The sequence below is a fragment of the Microcebus murinus genome, chromosome 8, assembly GCF_040939455.1.
Source record: "Microcebus murinus isolate Inina chromosome 8, M.murinus_Inina_mat1.0, whole genome shotgun sequence".
In the NCBI taxonomy this organism is placed as follows: Eukaryota; Metazoa; Chordata; class Mammalia; order Primates; family Cheirogaleidae; genus Microcebus; species Microcebus murinus.
In genome coordinates this window covers 65,987,096-66,011,679 of record NC_134111.1, presented here as the reverse complement: position 1 = coordinate 66,011,679, position 24,584 = coordinate 65,987,096, and the positions used below count along the sequence as shown (strand labels likewise).

General features: G+C 32.9%; 1 protein-coding gene across 6 annotated transcripts in view; it reads right to left on the bottom strand.

Annotated features, from left to right (window-relative positions):
- The window catches only part of GLS (glutaminase), an 82,086-nt gene that overhangs the window by 9,548 nt on the left and 47,954 nt on the right, over positions 1-24,584 (bottom strand). For 5 of the 6 annotated variants that reach the window (XM_012776914.3, XM_076005762.1, XM_076005761.1 and 2 more), the window contains 2 exons: positions 24,022-24,153; positions 22,596-22,688 (listed from right to left, as the gene is read on the bottom strand). In XM_012776914.3, coding sequence (XP_012632368.1) covers positions 22,596-22,688; positions 24,022-24,153 — 225 coding nt within the window. Of the gene's footprint in view, positions 1-18,955; positions 21,540-22,595; positions 22,689-24,021; positions 24,154-24,584 lie in introns of those variants that run through there. The other variant, XM_012776915.2, reaches the window with a different exon arrangement.

The window sequence follows — 24,584 nt, the reverse complement described above, 5'->3', positions numbered from 1 at the left end:
CTGCTGGTGTGTTTGCTTGTACAGATTGAGTCCTTCACAAGAATGCCTGGCCACAGGGCCAGCCTGGGTTACCCAGCCCATACTAGGTGTCCCAGCACTTGGGTACATCTGCTGGTGGGAAAGGGGCCTTCTTCACCCAAAGGTGCTGAGGAGATCTGCTTCCTGCCCAGAGACAGATTTAACTTTTTCTAATTCATACAAATCCACTGTATAGTCTCTGGGGGGTAGTCCTTGATTCTATTATTTTTCTCAAAACTCACACCTACCTCACCAACTAATCCTCTTTGATTTACTTCCAAAGTATGTTTGGAATCCCACCACTTCTCACCACCTATATCACTACTGCCCTAGGCCTCATCTGAGGTACCACCTTGTCTCACATGGAGGACTGATAGCCTGCTCTTACTTCTGCCGCCTTTCCATAACATCTAGAGTCAAATTAAACTATCATAGCTTTCAGGATCCTAAGTGCTCTACTCCCTGGTTGTGTTGCACATCTCATTCCTACCACACTTGCCCCTGCAGCTCTACTCCAGCCAGGTCTTCCTGTGGTCTCAGGGTCGCAGATTCCCACTGGCTGCTGGGAATCCTCTTTCCCCAGGCAGTGAGGAGGCTCCCTCCCTCCCTCCCTTCCAGGTCTCTACTCAAATGTTACTCAAAGATTCTATTGTGACACTCTCCTTTCTTCACTCCTTATTCCTTGCTTTGCTTTCCTCTTCAGGGCAACTGTCATTACCTGACTTTATTTATATATATATATATGTATGTGTGTGTGTTTATATATATATATATATGTGTGTGTGTGTGTTATACATATATATTTTAACTTGTTTCTTGTCTCTTTCATTAAATGTGAGTAGTTATCACTTTTCTTTCTGTTCCCCACTGTAACCCCAGTGCCTACCACATGTTAGGTGCTCATTAAATATTTATTGACAGACTAAATGAAATATTGTCCCCCATAACATCAAATATTCAATTTCTTACCACTACCTGGGCATTAAATTATAATCATTATCAATTCCTCCAACTCCCTTAACTTTTGCATCTTCAAATATCATCACCAGATTTATTCAGTTCTTCTAACTGGTGGCCCTCTGCTTCTAGTCTTTCTTCCATGCTCCAAAACCTTTCCTCATACTTCTAATCATCTTCTCCAAACAGTGCTCTTTAATCACGAAAGGTTTCTAAACAGGGGAGTGTCAACAAACTCCAAAATCATTCCTGATAGAATTTAAACTTTTTGGCCTTGCATTCAAGGTTCAGTCTGGGTAACATACTTTTCTCTCTCAACCTTGATGGAGCAAAATTGGTCTCGTTTATTGCCCTTGTTTTTTTCTTGGAGTCCATGCTCTTCTCTCTAAGAACACCCAGATTCCTAATCAAATCCTTCCCTTTCCTCAAGGGCTAGCTTGAAAGCCCCTTCCCTGCTGCCACACTTCCCCAGGCCCTCCCCTCCCAGCATTCTTTATCCATGTAGCTGGTTGCCAACATGACCAAACGGTATATTTGTATATCTCATCTCCCTCACTACTTAAGAAAAATCCAGATTCCAGTACACATACCATTAATATATTCATTACCTATAATTCTTATTCTTTAAAATACATTAGTCCTTCTAAGCAATAAATTCTAAGCTGTTTCAATGACTGTATGAATAATCTACACTCCTTAAAATTCTGAATTCAGACTTAGTTTGAAGAGATTTTATTATAGTTTGTATCACTTATTCAATATTTCAAAAGTTCTAAAATAAAATTTCTTTTTAATAAGAACCAAGAAAGATTGATTTTAGAATATAATAGGTTTATTCAGAATATGCTAACACTTTATTCACAAATATATTTCAGCTCAGAGATAAAAATTAGAATAAATCAGAAAATAATGTACAAAGGCTTTGTCCTTTGTGACTGATCTGAGAGGGAAAACATTAGCTTAGCTTAACAAAAATTACTAATGACTATCATGGAAGTATGATATTCTTCCCATGAAAACAAAAGGCTAGCTGCAGAGCTCAATTTAGTCCAAGCCAGAAGACAGGAGCTTGATCACATAGTGAGTGTCATCCCCTCCAAGACAGAAAAGCACTAGGAGGCAGCACATGCACAGGCATGGTATAAAAGTAAAACCACAAATGCAAATAGCCACCTATATTTTCAAAGTTGGCACAAAACATGAAATGAGGTATGAGTAGAAAGAAAATGAAACTGGTTTAACAGTTTTGAGACAACAGATGAAAAGTTATTTCATTTAGGGACAGTCCACTTCCTGGTCTGTTAAAAGAGTTCCACAAATATTCCCAACTAAACTGACACTCCCTCTGGAATGCCTACCATGGCAAACAAAGTAAGCCAAGAGAGGCACTCGGGAAGATAGCCCATCCACCTCCAAGCCAACTCTTGCAAAGGATGTAGGTGTGCTAACCACTGATCAAGGCTTATTCTCCTAATTCTTGAGTTAGGAACACTCAAGATACTTGAGTTACATGGATTTTTAAATACCTGTCACAAAGGCCAAGTCCAGAAAATAAATGGGTTAACAGTAAATGCCAGAGGCATGGAAACTGTGTTTTGATGAATCATTCAGAATGAATCATTCCTTGATATAAAGAAATAGACTATACACAGCAACAACAGTAGCATATAAGTTCAGGACTCTGATGTTTAATGTATGCCTCCCCACAGTAAAGAGAAATTCGGGCAGGTATCCATTAAAATTTGTAAATTAGATTTTAACGATTTCCCCTTCATCTTGCATATTTTCCATTATTTACTGCATTTTCCTTATCAAATCTTTGTCAGAACCTGCCAGAGCCAGAAAATCTTATCTTAGTTTATTTATACAAAGTCATGACAACAATGGGACAAAAATATTATGGTCCACATGAGTTTATCTAACACTGGCATGCTTGGCATATCCAAAATCTCACTTTTTTTCCAAAACAGCTAGAAACAGGTAGGGATTCTATAAATTTTACAAGTATAAAACATGACATTTCTAAGTCTTTAACACTATCATTCTCCTATTCACTTTGAGCTTATTTAAAAGTTGAATTGGGTGGTTTTTGTAAATGCCCTGATAAAGCTGTACTTACAAGTATGCAGCAATTATTAGACTTATATAATCATGACTTTGTATTTATATAATAGATGACTCTGAAAAGTTCAACATTTTAAACAATTGTTTTTAAAAATCCCTGACATGCTGGTTGTAAAATATATTGATAAATATATTTTATTTATTACTAACACTGAGATAAAGGGCCCTGACTCAAGGTCACATAACATGAATTAATGATGTAGCTGGGAAAGAACTCAGGTATCTGAATTCCCAATTCTGTACAATTAGACCATGATGATGTGAGTCCTTAAATAGATCTCAGATTTTTATCCAAAGGATAGAAGGAAAACAAAGGATTAAATAGCAACTTAGATCATGAAGGTCCTATGCTAAATACTGGAAGGAAGGAGGAAGGGAAGAAAATGGAAAGGACAGGAGAGAAGGAAAGAAAAGGGAGGAGGAAAAGAGGGGGGAGCAAAGGAGGGAGGAAGGGGGGGAGGGAGGAAAGTTTGATTCATCAGTTTTATACTTCCTTCACTCCAACTATTTTATTTCCAACTCTATTACCAGCTGCCAAACTGAGGTTTCCTTTGTTTTCATCTTTAGTTTCTGTCTTCATACAAAGACTAGTTCAGCCCTTTTGGAGCTGCTTTGATGAAAAAAAACCAGGTAACTGAAAAGCCACCCTTCTGTTTCTACCACCTCTAGTTTGATGTAAGCTGCTCTCTCATTTCCAGCTCACTGCAGTATCTGTTGTCATGGAATGGATACTCATCTTCATCTGTTAAATAAACCATCATGACTCCAGATCCAATTTTGTTTTAAAAAGCTTTACTCCAGCTAGGCCATTTATAGCCTTTAAATGAAAATAAGCTTTCAGCCTTCTTTCATAAATATTTCTCTTAAAGTCAGGTTGAAACATATGCACCTATTATAATGTAGCTAAAGAAAAATTTTTAGTTGCCAGCATATGTAAATTAATCACCTTGCCCAACAAAGGTTGAAAAATAAACCTGTACAGTGTGCATGTTATCAAAGATATTTCCTCTCTTTTACTACTGAGCTTATTTAATATTTTCAAAGATGTACAAAACAAAATTATAGTACTTTTATAATCAGACAATCTAAGGTTAGCAAGAGGCCACATGTCCCTAAGCTTTCCAATGATTTATTCAGACACAGTTATTAATATACTATATATAGACAAAACTAATCCAAACTGATGTGATGAGAGGATTAGAAAAAAATCCTTTATGGGAATAGCAATTCAGCAATTTCATGACCATATTTCCAAATTTTTACACAAATGCAGGAAGTTCTCATACAGTAATTTCAACACAGGAATAAATTAAACAGTAAATTTTACTCTAAAGGAGAGAATTTCCATCTTATAGAAATTTCACTTAAAAAAATACCACCTTAAAATGGCAGCTCCAAATACTGTATTCTGTTCTTGAATTACCTAATAAACTCCCTTAAGCATACCATTTTCAAAATTTCTCGATGAGATTAATCTGAAATAATTTCACTTATTATTTCAGATTTCTCTGACATGATTATATGACTTAAACTAAGAAGTCATAATCATGTCAAAGAAATCTGAAAACCCATGAAGACAAAAATTAAGATTACATATTAATTTACAATAAAATAGTTAATAGGAAGCACCTACTCTCCCTTGACTGAACTAAGTGCTTTAAGTATAATTATCTCTGTTATTCAAAGAACAGGAAACATTTAAATAACCTGAACAAAGTATCAAGGTATCCCAGAGCTAAGTGGCAGATCAAGGGCTCAAGCTCAGTCTGCCTGTAGGCAGAGTCAGTGCTGTAACCACTACCTATCTACTGGGCAAAGAGATTTTCTAAAAAAAATCTGGGACTTCATCAATAATGCAATACTTGTAATAGGAAATCAGACAATAGCAACTAAGAAACAATTTATAGGGAAACCAGAAATATTAATTTTACATATGTTTTATTTTATTAATATATTCAGGTGCTGATCAAAGTTCTATTTTTTTAAATGAAGAGAAAATAAGGGAACAAATGAAATAATTTATTTTGATATATCAGTACCACGAACAACAAATGAAAATATTAAAGATATCAGCTTTATTCTTTGTATTTAAATCTCTAAAAATGAAATGTTGAGTTTTGGGTTAATGTGAATAAAAGCAAATATGACTGCTACAGCTTTGGTAGCAAACAACTTCTCATCTCAATGGTTCATGTTATTCTGGTAAATGCCAATGAATAGTCTAAAAAGATATCAATGGGCTAATAAGCCTCTCTCTTTTTAATACCTGATAATAGTAGCTAATAATATATCTTTGTGTGGTCTGAAAAACAGCACCCCTAATTAACAAGTAAGTAACAAATAGAAGACAAACAGAAATGAAAAAGAGCACACAAAAGCAGATATTCCTCTGAAGAACAAAACTGTGTTTTTCATATGGTAGAGACCTAAGAGTATTTTTATATTGCATTAACAACTATCAAAGTTTCTTATTTACTGTTTTATTGGTCATTTCCCTCTTATACAAACAAATATTTATAAAACTTTCTGAAGATTAGTTAGCATTACATTAGTGTGTTCAGAGAGAGGACAAGGTGCCACAATTCTGGAATAATAAAGTGTTATATTTGTTTGTAGTTGTCATTATACCTAAAAAACAAGTACGTAAAAGCCAAGAATCAAAGAACCTAAAAGCAAAGATAAGATAGGAAGAGAAGAAATTGGTCACCAAATACTTATACACATTACTTTAAATTAAAAAATTAAGGCCATTGAAATCAAAATTTTCTTACAAAGACACTGTCTTGTATAAACTAAAATTAAATACAAATAAGTTCTCTGAAAAGAGATGGGGTGTTCTTTCTGCTGAGAAACTTTTGGCAATGATATAGGAAGAATTATGTTTCAATTTGGACTTTAAGGACCTCTTTTCGTAGGCTCTAAATCCTGCTAGTATAACAAAGTAAGGCACAATGACACGAGTTTTCTAGTTATTCCAACTGCAGTACATCCTTACAAAGTGCTTTGATGTTAGAAAGATATCCCTCATTTTCATTGATCTCCAGAGGACCATATTTAACCATATATAATCTCTCATGTTGATTTTATAGTTCTATTGTGAAAAGTCCAACATGTGTGCTTTATGAACACCACACACATAAGGTGTAATAACTATGTTTCTCTGGAGCTCTATACTTTCCCAAGTATTTTCATAGCCATTTAAATTTTCCAGTTACGTAGCAAGCTTCTCCAACATATAATACAGAAATCTGCTAACAAAAGACATTTTAAAGACCCTCAAAAGTAAAGCAATGTAAGTTTGATATGTGTGTATATATATATATCTCAAATTTTACATTATATATGTATTTTACATATAACTCTACTATCTATCTATCTATCTATCTATCTATCTATCTATCTATCTATCTATCTATCTATCTATCTATCTATCTATCTATCTATCGCACCAGCACAAGTTTAGGGCCTCATCATGAGACTACTTAGCATCTTTATTTGAACATTTACAATCTTTATCAGTAACATTTTATCCTGTAAAGCAAGGAGGTTGGGCATAACACAATTATGCACAGAACTCACTTGTATGTGTAATCTATGTTAGTTGAAAGTTCTATAAGTAGAACCAAATTCTAAGAAGGAATAAACCCTAAAAGTAGGCCCTCTACTTAGGGAGGATCTAAAGTAGATTCCAAAGCCTATTCTTAAAATCACTGTCTGGGAAATGCCCTAAAATCCTTTACTTGATCCTCTGCTGCTACTACCTCCCTATATCCAAATTCAGGGTGCAGCCATAGGATACTGGGGGGGGGGGGGGGGAACAGGGCAGACTGCCATTGCTGTGAATCCATGGTTACCAACCTCAATAGTGTTCTGAGAACATTGCCATGTTTCCCTTAGCTCTCTCTCCCAATCTACAAGAACAAAGATTTCCTATCTCCTCCCTATCTCCTCTATGCCCTAAAACCTCAGTCTCCCTCCCACCTGACACCTCAACTCAGCAGAAAGCCTCACTGCATACCCTTCAGAAAAATGAAAGCCAACAGACAGAAATGCCTTCAACCTCCCCTCATCATGTCTGCAAACCTACCTACTTGCCTTTTTTCCATATTTATAACATTTTTTTTATTTAATTCAGAATATTATGCGGGTACAAACATTTTGGTTACATGAAATGCTTTTGCCTCGCCCAAGCCAGGGCTAGAAGCATGTCCTTCCCCCATACAGTGTGCTCCATCTCCATTAGTAGTGAGTTTGCCCACCCCCAGACCTGCCCCCCACCTGCCCAGCACCCAGTGAATATTACTGTTATGTGAGCACCTTAGTATTGGTCAGTTAGTACCAATTTGTTGACGAGTACATGTGGTGCTTGTTTTTCCATTCTTGTGATACCTCACTTTGAAGGATGGGCTCGAGCTCTATCCAGGAAAATATAAGAGGTGCTAGATCACTGTAGTTTCTTATAATTGAGTAATATTCCATTGTATACATATACATTTTATTAACCCACTCATGTACTGACAGGCACTTGGGGTGTTTCCACATCTTACAATTGTGAATTGTGCTGCCATAAACATTCGAGTGTAGATGTCTTTATTATAGAATGTCTTTTTTTCCTGTGGGTAGATGCCCAGTAGTGGGATTGCTGGATCAAATGGTATTTCTATTTTTAGCTCTTTGAGGTATCTCCAAATTACTTTCCACAGGGGTTGTACTAATTTGCAGTCCCACCAGCAGTGTAAGAGCATTCCTATCTCTCCACATCCACACCAGCGTTTGTTGTTTTGGGACTTTTTGATAAAGGCCAATCTCACTGGAGTTACGTGATACCTTATTGTGGTTTTGATTTGCATTTGCCTAATAATTAGAGATGCTGAGCACTTTTTTATATGTTTACTGGCCATTACTCTGTCTTCTTTTGAAAAGTTTCTGTTTGTGTCCTTTGCCCATTTCTTGATAGGATTGTTTGATTTTTTCTTGTTGATTTTCTTAAGTTCTATATAGATTCTTATTATCAGCCTTTTATTGGATGTGTAAAAAGCAAATATATTCTCCCATTCTGTGAGTTGTCTATTTGCTCTAATGGTAGTTTCCTTGGCTGTGCAGCTTTTTAATTTGATCAGGTCCCATTTATTTATTTTTGTTGCTTCTGTGATTGCTTTCGGGGTTTCCTTCATAAATTCTTTGCCTAGGCCAATGTCTATAAGAGTTTTCTTCTAGAATTTTTCTTCTAGAATATTTCCTAGCAGAAATATTTTCTAGAATTCTTAAGGTTTCATGCCTTAGGTTTAATTCTGTTATCTATCCTGAGTTGATTTTTGTGAGAGGTGGGGTTCAGTTTCAATCTTCTGCATCTAGTTATTCAGTTTTCCCAGCACTGTTTATTGAACAGAGACTCTTTTCCCCAATGTATATTTTTGTCTGCTTTGTCAAAGATTAGATGACAATATGAGCATGGTTTTATATCTGGGTCCTCAGTACTGTTCCAAACATCTGTATCTCTGTTCTTGTGCCAGTACCACGTTGTTTTGGTTACTATAGTCTTATAGTAAAGCTTGAAGACTGGTAGACTGATGCCTCACTACTTGCCTTTCTAAGTCCTCTTTTATTGGAGGAAGCACTCTTCCTCCCACCATAGATAATCCTCCACTTGTTCTAAGAGTCTTATCTCTTCCTGGGGCCTCACCTTACTGGCCATTGCCTCTCTCGTATCTACTTCAAACTCTCATTCCTTACTTTTCTATCAGCAGTTAAACCTGCCCTAGTCATTCACTGACCCGATTGCAAATCCAATAAAAAATTTTTGAAAGGGGGGGTGTGAGAGTGGGAGGTTACCACCTGAGCTGCCACTTTTTAATTTTCCAAATGTAAAACATAAAACCCCACAGTCTACTGTTATCATCATTTTTCAAATAAAAGGACACTTTAACACCAAAAAAAAATTAGGAAGGACATTATGCAAATGGAAAGCCCAGATTATACTTAATTTTCTATGCTTTAGTGGAGTTCAGTGCTTTTCTTAACTCCTTAAAATACTCTTTCCTTGACTCCTGATACTACACTATCTTAGATTTTCTCCTCTGTGGCCACATTTCCCTAGTGGAAGCCCCTCCTACTCAGTCCTGCTTTTAAAATGGGGGTTTCTTAGGGTGCTATCTTCTGGTCCCCTTTCTCACTTTACATTGTCTCCTTGAGCAATCCCAGACATCACCACAGATTCAAATACTACTCTTCACAGTAACCATTCACAAAATTGTATCTACAGCTTACATCACTCTCCTAAGCTTTAGACCTAAATCTGACTGCTAACTCAACATCACTACTTAGGTATCCCCAAAATATAGACATCTCAAACAGAAGTTAGCTTTTGCACATTGCTAACTGCCTATGTACTATCCACTCTCCACCCCTTCCATACCAAGAGAATCTCTTATTTTTGCAGGGTAGCCATGTGTCCAGCTAAAAATACTTCCCTAGATTCCCTTGCAGCTAGTCTGGCCAGTAAGTGTCAGTGGGTTTCTGGGAAAGATTCTTTTTCCTGACTTAGGTATCTCCTTTTTAATTCCACTTTGGCCACACAGGTGAGGTTAAAGGTGGAACAGCCACTCTGTGACTATAAAATGACAGGCATGAGGTCTAAAGATAACGCCTAAGGCTGGTGGAGCAGAAGGTTACCCTTACTGATGGCACTAGTCCTGGATTATCTAATCCAACTTTTTGTTATATTAGAAAAAAAGCCCATTTGTTTAAACCACTGTTAATCAACCTCCTGATATCTGTAGTGAAATAGATTCTTAATTGTTACAACAGCCCAAATTAAACTAATTTCTTCCTATACTGCCAAGGTTTGCTTCTCCAATGTTCTCCATCTTAGTAAAATGCAGCAGCTTCAGTCCTGTTGCTTCTACTAATAACCTGGTAGTCAATGTGATATCTCATTCTTTTTCACCCATCAAATACTATCAACCAAATGCTGCCAAGTCTATCTCAAACATAACTCTCCTGTCCATCTACTTCATCTCTAGTCTAAGCCACCAACACATCTCGAGTCCATAATTTTAACTCTTAATCTCCCTCTAGTCTACTCTCCACAGGGCAGTATTTAAGAACTAAATCTTTCCCTTTCTTAAAAGCCTTCAAGTTTCACACTGAACTTTGAATAAACTCTCAAAACTCTTAATATGGCATATAAAACCTTTTACAAATATTTTCCAAATGGTGTCCAGGGTACAACCTGTAGCAAAAGCACCTGGAGTACACATTAAAAATTTAGGTTATTGAATCAAACTGTAGGATTGGGATTGAGCCCTAGGAAGCTGCATTTTAAAATTAAGACACTCTTCAGAACTCTGATGCATATTAAAATACGAGAAGGCCCACTCTACATAATATGGTCCTATCTCCAAGACTAATTCGGGGCCAGTATCCATCTACCTCGCCTCACTCTTCAGCACATTTAGTTTCTCTCACCTTATCAAATGTGTTATACTCCTTCCTGGTTTGGGGCCTTCAAGTCAAACTATTCTATCAACCCCATTCCACCCATCCTCTGACTCCTTCTAAACTTAAATACTGTATTATCTTTCAGGGAAAACCAACCATATCTGACCATCCAGACTAAACGAGGTCTTATTATACCCCCTCCTAGCATTCTTTACACTTCTAACATTTATTATCATTGTATTTACTTAAATACTTTTTAAAGAAATGAAACATTAAAGATACAGCTAACCATTCTCCCTGCATCCATTCCTCTCCCTCCCAAGAGTAAGCTTTATCTAAGGACTGGTGTCCATGTTCTTATACTTTTAACTACATTGTTACGTTTGTGTCTCATAAAGTCTGTTATAGATGTACAAAAATGGCATCAGATGGTATATACCATTTTGGGACTCACTTCCTTTATAATAGTTAAAATGAACTAGATCTACATGTATCAGAATTAACAAATCACTTATCACCACTTTGTTTTGGTAATTCTTCAGTATCTGTATCCCCTTCTAGATTGTAAACATCACAAGTTGGATCATATTTGTCTCATTATCCACTGCATATCCTAAACACTTTGCAGATTCTCATGCATAATAGGCAAGAAATAAGCATTTTTTGAATGAAGAAATAATAAGTGAATGAAAATGCACAGAAATAATGTTGAGGTTTATATATAGATCAAATTAAGTTAGCTAAATATCTTGAAATAATTCTGTTTGTGTGTTGATTAAACAAAAACTAGTAGAAGAAATGAAAAAGTGTTTGGTAACTGAGTATAATGAAAATGAAAACCTGGAAGAGTCCTCACCTTTTGCCACTATCTCACAAGTGGGAAAGCAACTTCATAAAAGAAATGTGCTATTTGACTATTCTTGTACCATACTATGTTTATTTCAAAAGCAATACTGTTAAAAAAAATAGTGCAACTTAAATGTCAAGTGAATATATTTACAATGAAACTGCCAACTTGCCAGAGTAAGGAAATATACTTTAACAGCAGAATTGTGTTTCTTCACAGTCCAGTACATGGCATATCCCTGTGTTGTGATTTTGCTTACACTTAACATCAGCATTAAAGTCAAAACCAAACACATATACAAGAACAACTGAAAATAGCTCTAGGCGAGCACAGAAAATTTCATCTTCATCTTGATTCATCTTGAGTCATTCTAGCTTTGTTAAGTTCGAGAAAAAAAAAAAGACATATCCTAAAACCAAGTGCAGATGTGAACAAAGATACATTCATTCTTGGATAATAAAGTTCCAGATAATAATCAAGAAATATTATATATAAATATGACAAATGAAAATTCTATTTTTGAGCTCTATTGCTCTATGAAAAGCTCTTAAGGAATCAAGGTTGATAAAGATTTTAATAAGTTTAGCTAATAGACACTTAGAGGAGGCAAACAAAAGGATTTTAAAAATAATTTGTAAGGTCTACAATAAACATTAACTTTTAGTGCTAACTTACAAACTTATATTTAATGTCGTAGAAATATACAAGGAAAAATTGTAAGTACTTAAAGTCACCCACCTTTACAACAGAGCTGGGCTAAAGAATGATTTTAACGGTAGGATTTAGGACTGACTTTACCCTCTACAATCAGATAATACTGGAGTTAATTTTCCCATCTAGATCAATATTCAAAACATAAACCTGATTATATCATATCATATATGATCATGTTTGCTGAAAACCCAATGGTTTCCTTGAAAGTCATGTTATTCAAATTTTGATGTTACTGGGTTTCTGCTGATGGTGTATTATGCATGCCTTGCTGCTAAAGTAAAATTGTTGACATTAGAAGCAATGGGGAAATCTACAGAAAACCACAGAATCTTCCATGTTAGCAAACTGGACTGCCTGAACATACCCAGGTTATCTGGGTTTAGGCCCACACCTTTGAGGACTGTTCATTGTATACCTAGCTCTCGTCTGCACACTGCTATACTTACTGATAAGGGACTGACAACTCTAAATTTTCAAGGTCTTTGGCACCAGCAATAGGCATTGATGGGACATTCTTTTCATTTTTAAATCACTGCCAATTTTAGATATATATGGTCACATCAAACCTGTGATTAAGATTGTTTATGGATTAACTGGTATGGTTTCTATCTATGCCAGGATGAAAGAGAAGTACCATGATAAATATGGTACCTCGTCCTGAAGTCAATTTTACCCAAAGACTGGAGAAGGAAAATTTTTGTAATAGAACTAGTAAATACTATGTTTTTAAAATATTAAAACAGGTATTATGAAGTAGAACAAAATTTACATGGAATTTTAAGGTGGAAAATAAGACATGGAAGTTCATGCTAATGGTATACCATCCTAGGCTGCTCAACCAGATCCCAGACCTACCCACCCTGCACTCATTGATGCTATTTAAGTCATAAAAGCACAAGGTAAACTCAAAGCTTCAATCCATTAAGAACTTTGCAAAAGATCCTAAATTCTTAAAAAAAAAAAAAAAAAAGTAAAAAACCCAAGCCTCACAATAGCAACAGGTAAGACTTTTTGCAAAGCAAATATTACAAAACACAATATGCAAACAGAACAGCAGCTCTCTATCCAGAGCCAGCCAAGTACAAGGTAAAAGTATTAATATATAAGGTAAGTAGACAATTACATGACACAGCCCAAATGTAAAGAATACCAAATAAATAACACCTTGATTCTGTAGCAGACACATATAATGGATATAAAATAAAATTACACAGCAGAAATGGAATAAAAATGAAAGGTTTCTAAGTTTTTATTACTTAGCTAAAAATATAGCAAACTAGTATGCTTTCTCTACTTTGTTCTCCAAGTGAAAAAAATAAAATAACCCATACATTCTCTAAATCCTGTTGAAATAGCATGTTTTAATTGAAAATTTCACAAATAGATAAATAGAAGGTTAAGTTCTACTCTCCCTGCTCCTTAAGGTCATTCTTTAAAGTTTCTCTTTCAGGCAAAAAAAAAAAAAAAAAAAGACATTAAGGCAAGAATATTTTATTGGTATGATTAAAGAGGGTTAAAAATAATATTAGTCACCAAAGAATTTTTAAAAAATCACTTGTGTAATATGAAAATGTTAATGAAGTTTCACTGTGCAGAAAATTTAACACCCATTTCAATTCAAATACTCAATTCAAACAGTATTATTTAGTTCACTGCTTTATTTAAATTATAAATATTGTGCAAAGACCTGGACTCAAAATACATGTACTCAAGGCTCTATGTAAAACAAAGAATAAGCTATATTATGCTGAAGAAAAGAAGTCTGAACTTTCACATTTCAAACTTCTTGGTTGGTGGTTTTTTTTTTTTTAACTTTTTAAAGAAAATAAAAACTAGAATAGCAAATGTCAACACTACTGAAAGATTTAGAAATTAACATATCAGCAATATAAAGATTTGGAAATGAAAACCCATTCATGAGTAACTTTGATATAATTTTAAAAATTATCTCATTTTCAGCCAAAATAGAATTATGATATGAAAGGATGAAAAAGAAAGTAAAACACTTGAAATTAGGACAATATATTTTGAATTTTTCAATTATCTCTTATTCTGAGTGAACAAAACAACAGACCTTGGGAGGACTTCAATTAATGATTTCCATATTTTTATATACCATCATTAACCTCTCATTTAATGGAAAACAGGCAAGATTTAAGGATTAAGTTTTATGTTTTCCCCTCAAAAGACATTATATAAATGGCTCCTTAGTGATGATTTGTGAAAGGCAGATATCAAATAATGAAAATTAGTAGCCCTAACCTAGGTCTAAAGAGAATTTTAATAAGAGACCCATTTTTGATTTTACAATGGAATAGTTAAAAAATGATAGTTATATTTGCATAATTGATGCTAATATTTCTGTATCATTCTTATTTTAGTATATATGTAATATGAAAGTAAGCAGAGTTTATACTGAATAAGAGCCAGTCTCTTAAAAGTTGAAGGTATCACTTTTATAAACTTGCAAGAAGAGCTACCTAACCAAGTTTAAATTTTGAGAATTAAGAAAATACTTTTTTGAGAGTAACAACATGTAAGTCTTAACATTTTATAAGTCAACAAAAGCTTTAAAAAATTAATGCATTTCAAGAATACAGTATACATTTTCCTTCATAAATAATTAAAATCCCAGAACTATGAAATGGAGATTGATACTGGTGGCAATATACACTATAGACAGAATAAACAGACAAATCAGGAACCTTACTCAGAGGTCACTCACAGATCTAAATGTCTAAAATAAAAACAAGGGAAGTAGCTAGATATTTTATATGTGTCTTAGAAAAGCCACCATGCAAAGGAAAAATATTTTTTCCTCAGAAACCATTTGTTTAGAACTTGAATAGCCTTTTTCTTATTTAAAATCTTTTTACTTAAGTATTTAATCTAACCCTAATGGGGTTTATTTTTAAAAGCCAACGGTGCAACATTTATTTTTAGAGTCACATTTCTGCTACACTTTCTTTCAAAGGTTCCAGGGTAATATTTTATTTTTAGAACTACTATATAATTGTAACATTCACTTCTAACTTCACTAGTTTTTAACAACTGGGACATATGATTGTTTGCTAGAAAAATAATACAGTTAGGTAGTTTGAGTAAATACTGTTGGTACAATCTATCTGCCAAATAACCATATTAACTACTGCCAATTACACTTCTCTCATTAAAAATAAACCACAAAATGTCTGTCCAAACAAAACACATAACAGACCCACCCCATCAAAAAAGAGGAAAAAAATGTAAAATGCTAATGAAAAGCAAGGTGCTAAGAAATCTGGAAAACGAAGTTGGGTAGGGTCAAAGTTTGTACCAGATTAACTTTCAAACTCAGTTCTGTGATTCTAAAAACAAACAAACAAACAAAAACCCAAGATAATGGTAAATAAAAGTGCATCAAAAATACAGAAAGGCTGAACTATGTTTAAAAATTAAATAAACCTTTCATCTGTTTACAGAATATGAATTTAATTATAGTTCAGGGTTCCAACTATAATTTCTGGGCAGAAGAGATTTACAGTATATAAACAAAAATCACCAGGAATATAATACAAAAACAGAAATTTAAACACTATTTCAGAAGAAATGACAGTGATCTAGCACCTCTTATATTTCCCTGGATTCAGCTGGAGCCCATTATCCAGACAGAGGTAACACAAGATCGGAAGAATAGGCTCCACTTGTACTTGCCATCAAATTGGTACTGATTAACACTATGGTGCTCACATGGTGGTAATATTCTCCAAGGATTAGGAGGTTGGGGTGGGGCGGTAAACTCACAATCAAAGGATAGGGTGAGCATTGTAGAGGGGGAGGGCATGCCTCTAACCCTTGCTAGGGAGAGGCAAAGACATAAAATGTAACCAAAATGTTTGTACCCTCATAATAGCCTGAAATAAAAAAATAAAATAAAATAAAACTATTTCAGGTAAGAATTTTTTTCTTTCAAAAGCTAAGCCTTCCAAATAGGTAATTTTAATCATCTGAGGCATGAGAATTAAAATTATTTCAGCAAGGTAAATGCTTTGTGAAAAAAAGACCACTATTTATTTTCATCATACTTTGTCTAGAAAAATCATGTCCTCAGATATTAAAATTTGTCTTAAAAATAAGTATATGAAATTGTTCTTTGCTGTGGAGATGTGGTCTACAAATTTGTAACAAAAATATTTCAGAATTAGTAAATGAGACTTATAGTTAGAAATCCAATAACAGTGTTATAAGATTAATTGACAGAAGCAATTGGCACCAGCTTACCTGTTCTAATATGAGCCTTTGAGGGCAAGATCATAACTTTTAAAAAATTTTAAGCAATACATGACAATTTTTAATACTAAGTGTTTCATAATTTATTGTTGAATGTAATTTATAGAAAAATACCACAGATACCACCAAAAAAGCAATGTATCCAAGTGCTAATTAGTATTCTACTCATTCTAGTTTAAAGGTTAATGGATTAGGAAGCCATTATACAGTTTTAATCGAAATAGGCTTATACACCTGGCATATTTTTAAAATCTCTATTAGCTATAACTTATAAAAATTACTAAAGTAGAGCTACAATCTACAAAACAGAAATGGTAAACAAAATCATTCTTAAATTCCCTTCCTTTCACATGCTCACAAAATTTAAGTAGAAAATAAAGTTTAAAGAACATAGTAACAGAATCACTTCATTAAACAAAGAGTTATGATCAGTTTACTTAACATCCTGTTTTTAAAATAAGTCCTATTTACTATTTAAGAAGTTAAGAACTCTAAAATACAGCAAGATTTATCAGCTCTGTTTCATGCTGGGTAGATTTTGCCTCAGATGCACTTTTTTTTTTTCTAAATTTCTCCAAGTCGTTTGCATTTTATGGTATTCACATTAATAAACTCCAGGATGGGACTTAGGGGGCGCATAAAAGAACTTCCCTCAAACCAATTAAATTCCTTCCACTTCTAAGCAATGTTCTAAGAAACAAACATTTTAACAGTATTACAATTTGAAATAAAAGAAAAATGGCTGAACTCAGATATACTTGAATGCATGTTCAAGTATAATTTTGCCCCTGAATTCCAAGACAGAGAATGGAGTAAGGTAAATCGCATTCTGAATAATTCTAAATGAAAGTCTGAATGTATGGCCATGATGCATGATAACAAACTTCCATTTATACTGCATTTCCAACATCTGGTTTTGATTTTATTACACAATGCAACTATTACATTTAATATAAAATGATAGAGAAGGAATTGAGAAGAAATCCAATGTTAAGTAGAATGATCATAAATCTCTTAAAAAAATATATTCTAGCATTTTTGCACACCCAGGAGAAAAATTAAATTTTTAACCAATGAATAGTAAAGCAAATTCTTAAGACTAAAAATTGTACACAGTGAACTAAATAAAATTATTCTATAAAGTAAACTGTTTAATCTGAGAAGTACACTACTTAAGTCAAATAAAAAATGTAATAAATTTTAGGAAGTACTTTAAAGTCAAATTCCACATGAAATCTGATGCTCTTGCTTTCCCTTTTCTGGACTTCTCCAGTATTGCTAGTTACTCTCACAACCTGACAGCACTGGTAGTGAATGGAAGTGGCAACGACAGAAACCATAAATCCTTAAAGTCAAACTGAATAAGTAAAATATGTTATATTTTATAAATTCTGGTATAGCAAAAATTTTAGGAGTTCTATGGCAAAGTTTGGAATAGGAATATAATAGATCAATGAACCATTTATACATAATATACTATGCGGAAAGAACTGCTGGTTATTTTCAGAATATGAATAGATAAATTCAGGCACATAGGGATATGAGATATATATACAAACACATATATAACACACACATTATATATAAATAATCAGGATATAGACTGACATATCAGTATTTATCAGCAGTTCTTCCCACATACATATATGCCTATGAAACACTACAATGTCACATCAAGATCACCAGGCATTTTAAGCTGTTTTTCCCTTTGCTTCAAATAGATTAAAAAAATGTACCCTTAAAAGCAAGTGATCATAAACTGTTATGTATATTAAACATATCATATTGGAACGTCTTATTAACTAGCCCTAAAAGAACTTTATTTTTAAAAACCCACAGATTAATACAAATTCATGTAAGCAAGGTTATTTCCCATTTCAAATCTTTTCAAACTTCTATAATATATTCGGGGAATCTCTGGACTATTAATGGTAGATTTAATCCAATAAAAATTTTAAGTACTGTATTTGACCTACAACACATAGACCCTCTATAATCTGGACTATATAATTTGGACTATGCTATGGAAATACACTAAATTCCTTCTGAAAATTAAATGCCTTAAAAAAGCAGTAAAGATCAATTTCTATGTTATTGTTATTCTACTCTTTAAATTCTACTGAGATTAACTTTATTCTAAAGCAATTTATGATAGCCTTCATCTGACTTAGCAATGTTTTCATTATGCTTTAGGCAACAACAAATAAAATGAAGAGTTACATAGTGAATAACATCAATTATATTCTTCCTTAGAAAGCAGAAAGAACCTGTGAATAGGGATGTATTGTTTTTAAGTTATCAAATGGAAAACAACAAAAAAAAAATTGGGAGAAAAGTCTTTATTCAAATACTTTTAGTACAACCAACAGGAAAAGTCCTCCTCCCAAAAAAACCACCGACACTATATTGCATTAAAAAAAAAAATCAAATAAAGCCCTTTTGAGAATTTCTAGTTTGCAGCCTCAGAATAATAAACATTGTAATAGTACCTTTATAAAGGATACTGTTTTTCTAAGTTAAAATCCCAACTGTGTTATACTTCAAATATTGGAGTTGCTTTTCTCAAAAAAAAAAAAAACAATAAAATCAGCTTAAAATAAATTTATTGTACAATACAAAAAGTAGGCATACTGGAAAATAAAAGTACATTATTAAATATACAAAGCAAATGAAAGAAAGCTAAACAACACAAATGTTTTAATCCAAACACTAAGATAAAATGCACAACATTTATGCTAAAAACAAAGTATTTTAGGAAGAATATGCATTTCAAATGAAATGTTAATGATGCCAAAAAAAAGAAGAAAGAAAGAAAATCAAATATGCTATCCTGTAAATGCTTGAATATCAAGAATCAACAATGGCAAAAAACATTAAGCCCAATAATACTGGGTACTTTTCAAGAATTATATTTAAAAAATTATTAAGAATACTGCAGGAATCAAAATATGTCCTTAAAACTGGCAAAGTTTTTCTTTTTTTTAAAATTTGAGGGCCTATTCACAATATCTTACCTTTTCTTCCATTTATTCCTTCCTGTAAAAATTTCTGGATGCTCATTCTTAACATTCTCTAAATACCGTAGCTTAGATAATCCTACTTCGTTAAGAGTGCACTTAAACCTTACAACACATCAGTAAGCGCCACAAATTAACCTAATTTTGAAATCTATACAAATATACACACAATATGAAAACTAAATCTTTATTTTATAAAGGACAGTAACATGTAACAATTTAGAGCATGGGGGGAAAAATAATGTCTTTTTTCCAATTAAGGCATTCAATTGCCCAAACTACAATTGGCCCCGGTGGAACTATAACACAATTGTGTAGCAGTAATAAGACTTTGAGAAGTATCCAGTTAGGATATGCATCTGAACATTAGAAGAACATTCAAGTAAGTATAAAAGCCTTGGTAAAATTCTCTAAAACTTAATATATAATTATTTAAATATATAAATTTAATACTTAGGGTAGTCCAAAGGCTTTTGACCAGCACCTCTGGGAGGGAACTTCTTTTCCTAATATCATAGTTCCCAAACTCAAGACATCATATAATCAAGATTTTCTATATCTACATTTGCACCAGTATCTAAATTACTAGGAGAAATCTTTTTTGCTACATTATATTTAAGTTTACAAACTTTGCCCTACTACATATATGCTGTCATGCTAAGAAACCATCAAGCTTTCCTTCTAAATCCCCCTTCCACGAAATTTACGAGTTTAAAAATGAATTGAAAAACAAACCTACTTGAAACTGTGGGGAACTGTGAGCAAAACCAGACAGGTATATGGAAGAAGGAAGAAGTGTGAATAGGTCCTACAAGATTTTATAATCATTTTGTCAAGATAGACTTTCAATATTATGAATAATTACTTGATGTCAGGTGGTGTAGACCTATAGTTCTCTTAAATAAAGCAAGTTTTGATTCTCAATATTGCATTTTCATAAATGAACAAAAGGATTCAGATCTAAAATATTTTAGTAGCAAACTTACTACCTTCAGACTAAATTCATTTCCTTAGTACTCTAAAAGAGTTCAAATAAAACAACTTTATGAGATGTTATAATTTATCACAAAAGAAATATTAGCATTTATGAAATTATTAGGATAATAAAATTTTAAAAGCTAAAAACCAAGATTTGCCATTCATATTTAAATATAACATAGACAAAGTTATGTGGGTAATATGAATATAAAATTGTTTAGGTGAACATTTCACTTGAAGATATTGTTTCTCCTTCTGAGTAACTAACCATTATAGCTTTTTAACAATGAAACATGTCATTATCTCACAACTGAAATTCTTTGGCTGGAATGTTTTAGTAACATAAGACACTCTTGTACATGACAATTCTGACGGAACATGGGAGTTGCAAAGTAAAAGAGTTAGGAAACATATTTAAAACTGTTTGATAAAATTTTAAATAAAGTTTTTAAAAATTTAAAGCCAATATATCACTAAAAATGGCATAAATGTAAACTTAAGCTAACTTTATACTATTGCTATTTTTAAATAAAATAATTTGGGGTTCATTATTTTGGCTTTTTAGTTTTGTATTTAGCATAGAAGTACTTTCTACTGTGACTGTAGACATCATGTCAGTTTTAAAACTGAAAAAAAAAGCAACAAAACTTATGAGTTCAATTTGTAGGGTTTTAGATTTAAGAAATTACAATTTTCTGTTACTATTTTAAAATGAGATTATCTAACTATATAGTTAAAATTATAATAACATCAAAAAAAGTTTTAAAGAAATCTTTCCACTTTGTATTTTTTAAAAATAAAGCAAATTTGCTTTATTTACTTGTAAATACTTTTTAAAAGACCAACAAATGCACTTTTAATCTATTACCTTTACACAAAGATTAAAAGAAAAAAAAAAAAGCTTTATGGCTCCAGCACCCAAGGTTGAGAACACAAAAAAACTCAATAAATATTTATAGTTTGCAAAAATAGCTAAAGATGTTTGAAAAGTTAAATGAAGAAACGTTCTGAAACTAGAACCCATTTCTTTAGCTTTTCTCTCCCAGACTTTCCATTCTATACACTACAGTTGTAGAGATGTCCTCATTTGACTCTGGTGATACTTTTTTCCATACTGTCTCTTTTAAAGCAAGTTCTTGTTGGAGACTTTCATAGTCCAATGGTCCAAAGGAATGCTAGTTGTTCAAGCAACATACATAATTTATTAGTGCACTTGAGTGAAGAAAGGTCCAAGCTATAAAATGTTATTTTTCAATGAATGTTATTAAAATCTGTTAAAATTTTCAATCACCATCATCTAACATTTTTGCTCCATTATACTCATGTCAACTCCCATTCATGGAGGTTTTTATTTTGTTGGCTTTGCAGAATTCTCATGTATTATCAGAAGTTATTTTGATTGGAACAAACAAAAATTTAGTTTGGTCCCAAAGAAAATTTGCTCAGTCTGAATTAAAAATATTTTCACTTACAAGAACTTCATATTATCTTCAAGTCTAATTAAGTAATTTTACTATAAATATTTTACATGTGGGATGCAAAGAAACTGAATTTAAAAAATCTCAACACAAGTCCCTTGGTCCAGTGAAAAACTATATAGGTCAAAAAAATTAAGTCTTGACTCTTAATACTAGCTCTAAAAAAAGGAATATATATATGTACAATAGCATAAAGCCAAACACACTGATAAGAAACAAGTAGGACTTTAAGGTTATGAGGAATATTGCATTACATATTCTTTCTAGAAAAAATATTTCATTTACAGTGGCTTATAAAACTTATTAGGCTTCATAAGGTGTTTCACTAATATTATAATCTCTTTCTTATTTACATATCCATACACAGTAGGTAAAGAAATAAAATAAACTTCAATTCAGTACTATACTGATAAAAAAAGCTTTCTTTTTAATTAGAATTATAGCACACAGCACTTTTCCAATGTCTTTTTTAACAGAATCAAATCTAAAAATCTTGCTTCAAACAGCAGAAAACAGGAGGAAAACCCTGCCATTACGCTAACCAGTTCCAATTTAAATAATAAACCAGTAATATTTAATATCTATGTATTAGTGAACTAGGATAAAAATGTCACCAATTTGTTCACCCTCATTTGTGATTACCAAGACATAAGGCCACTAACAATTAAGCTTAGGTTTTATTTAAACAGGCAAATTTCATTTTCTCTCTCTTAAAAAAATTACACAATTATCTAAAATAGGAATTTTGCTTACCCTTTGATCACCACCTTCTCTTCGAGGATCAAGTTTTTTTGCAAAGTGTCTCAAATTATCATAGTTATGGAAATTACACAGAGAAACAAGATCCTGTAAATAGTTATAGAGAACAAGTATAAGAAATTGGCTATTCATTGGTTACATTTATTCATATTTTAACAAACTATGTTTATAGCCTCCTGCTTAAAAATCATCACTGCATACTGCATCAAGCATGATGCATCAAGAAGGGGACTGAAGTCAGAGTAAAATATAGATATAAGTTTTGAGAACACTGCTTACTAACATAACCCTAGGAGCTCATCCACTCAAAGTATCTAACTTTCACCTTCTATAAAACAGGGTTTATAAGAGGCCACATGAAAGAATTCTTCTATCAAATAACTGTAAAGCACCATAAAAATATAAATAACCATATAATCAATTATAATTTACTTTATATGCAATCCAATGTCATTCTCTAGTTTTTATAAAATATAAAAGATTGAAAAATAAATCAGAGTTTTAATTGAGTACAGTACTTAACATGAACTCCAGAAAGTAATAAATGTAAATAAACCCACAAGCTGAAATATTAGCAAGAATTGTTTTATAACAAAATACTGAACTAGGCCGGGCGCTGTGGCTCACGCCTGTAATCCTAGCTCTTGGGAGGCCGAGGCGGGCGGATTGCTCAAGGTCAGGAGTTCAAAACCAGCCTGAGCAAGAGCGAGACCCCGTCTCTACTATAAATAGAAAGAAATTAATTGGCCAACTGATATATATATAAAAAATTAGCCGGGCATGGTGGCGCATGCCTGTAGTCCCAGCTACCCGGGAGGCTGAGGCAGAAGGATCACTTGAGCCCAGGAGTTTGAGGTTGCTGTGAGCTAGGCTGACGCCACGGCACTCACTCTAGCCTGGGCAACAAAGCGAGACTCTGTCTCAAAAAAAAAAAAAAAAAATACTGAACTAATCGATAGTAACACTTTTTAAAAATTTTTATCTTTTTATTTGCAGTGCTTACTTCCTAAAAAAAATGTTTAAAGGTAGTCAAGGGATAAATATGTTCAACCAGGGAGATTAAAGGAGATAAAACAAACCACTATTGTATAATTCTTAAAATATGTTGGATTTTAAATTACTTTTCTAACTCTAGTATCTTTGGTTGAGCTTTTGAAAACTGAAAACTAATAATAACCATGAAAATTAAAACATAAGCCTCACACAAATGTAATTTCCTATAAGAATGATTAAATGAGAACTGTCTAGTAGAAGCAACTTGAAGCTCCTCCATGAGTATTTCCGTGGCTACCTACTAACTAGCACACTGGCGGACCAAGTGCTAAGAGTCAATAAACCATGGAAAATGGGTTAAAAAAAATAGAATCACTGAATGACTCAACTTATATGATCATTATCTTCATTAAGAAAATATGCTTACATGACAGAAGTGAATTCCCTTAACACTGTTGCCCATCTTGTCCAGAGGAGGAGACCAGCACATCATGCCCATGACATTGGGAACAACTAAAAGAATGCCCCCAGCAACTCCGGATTTTGCAGGAAGACCAACCTGAAAATAATTCAGTAAACGTGAGCATTCATGTAAACATTTTAAAATAAGAAACATTATGTACAACAATAGAGACACTAGTTTAAGAAATGTGATATACATCCATAACAATAGAATTTCAACATTAGAAGTATTATATATAAATATTTTTCAACATATTTATAATATAGTAAATAAAAAAGTTATAAAACTACTTGTGATAGATTTGAACATAGAAAAATTTTTGAAAGACACACCCTAAGGAATTAAAGTAGTTACATCTAAACTGTATGGCCATGGATGTTTTTATTATATTCTTGACTATCTTTCTAATTGTTCTAAAATAAACTTGTATTGTTTTTAAATATAAAAATTATTTTTCAAAAATATTTCACAACTAGAAAACAATGAGAATTATATCTTAAAAGATTTTCTATAGCATACTGTCAGAG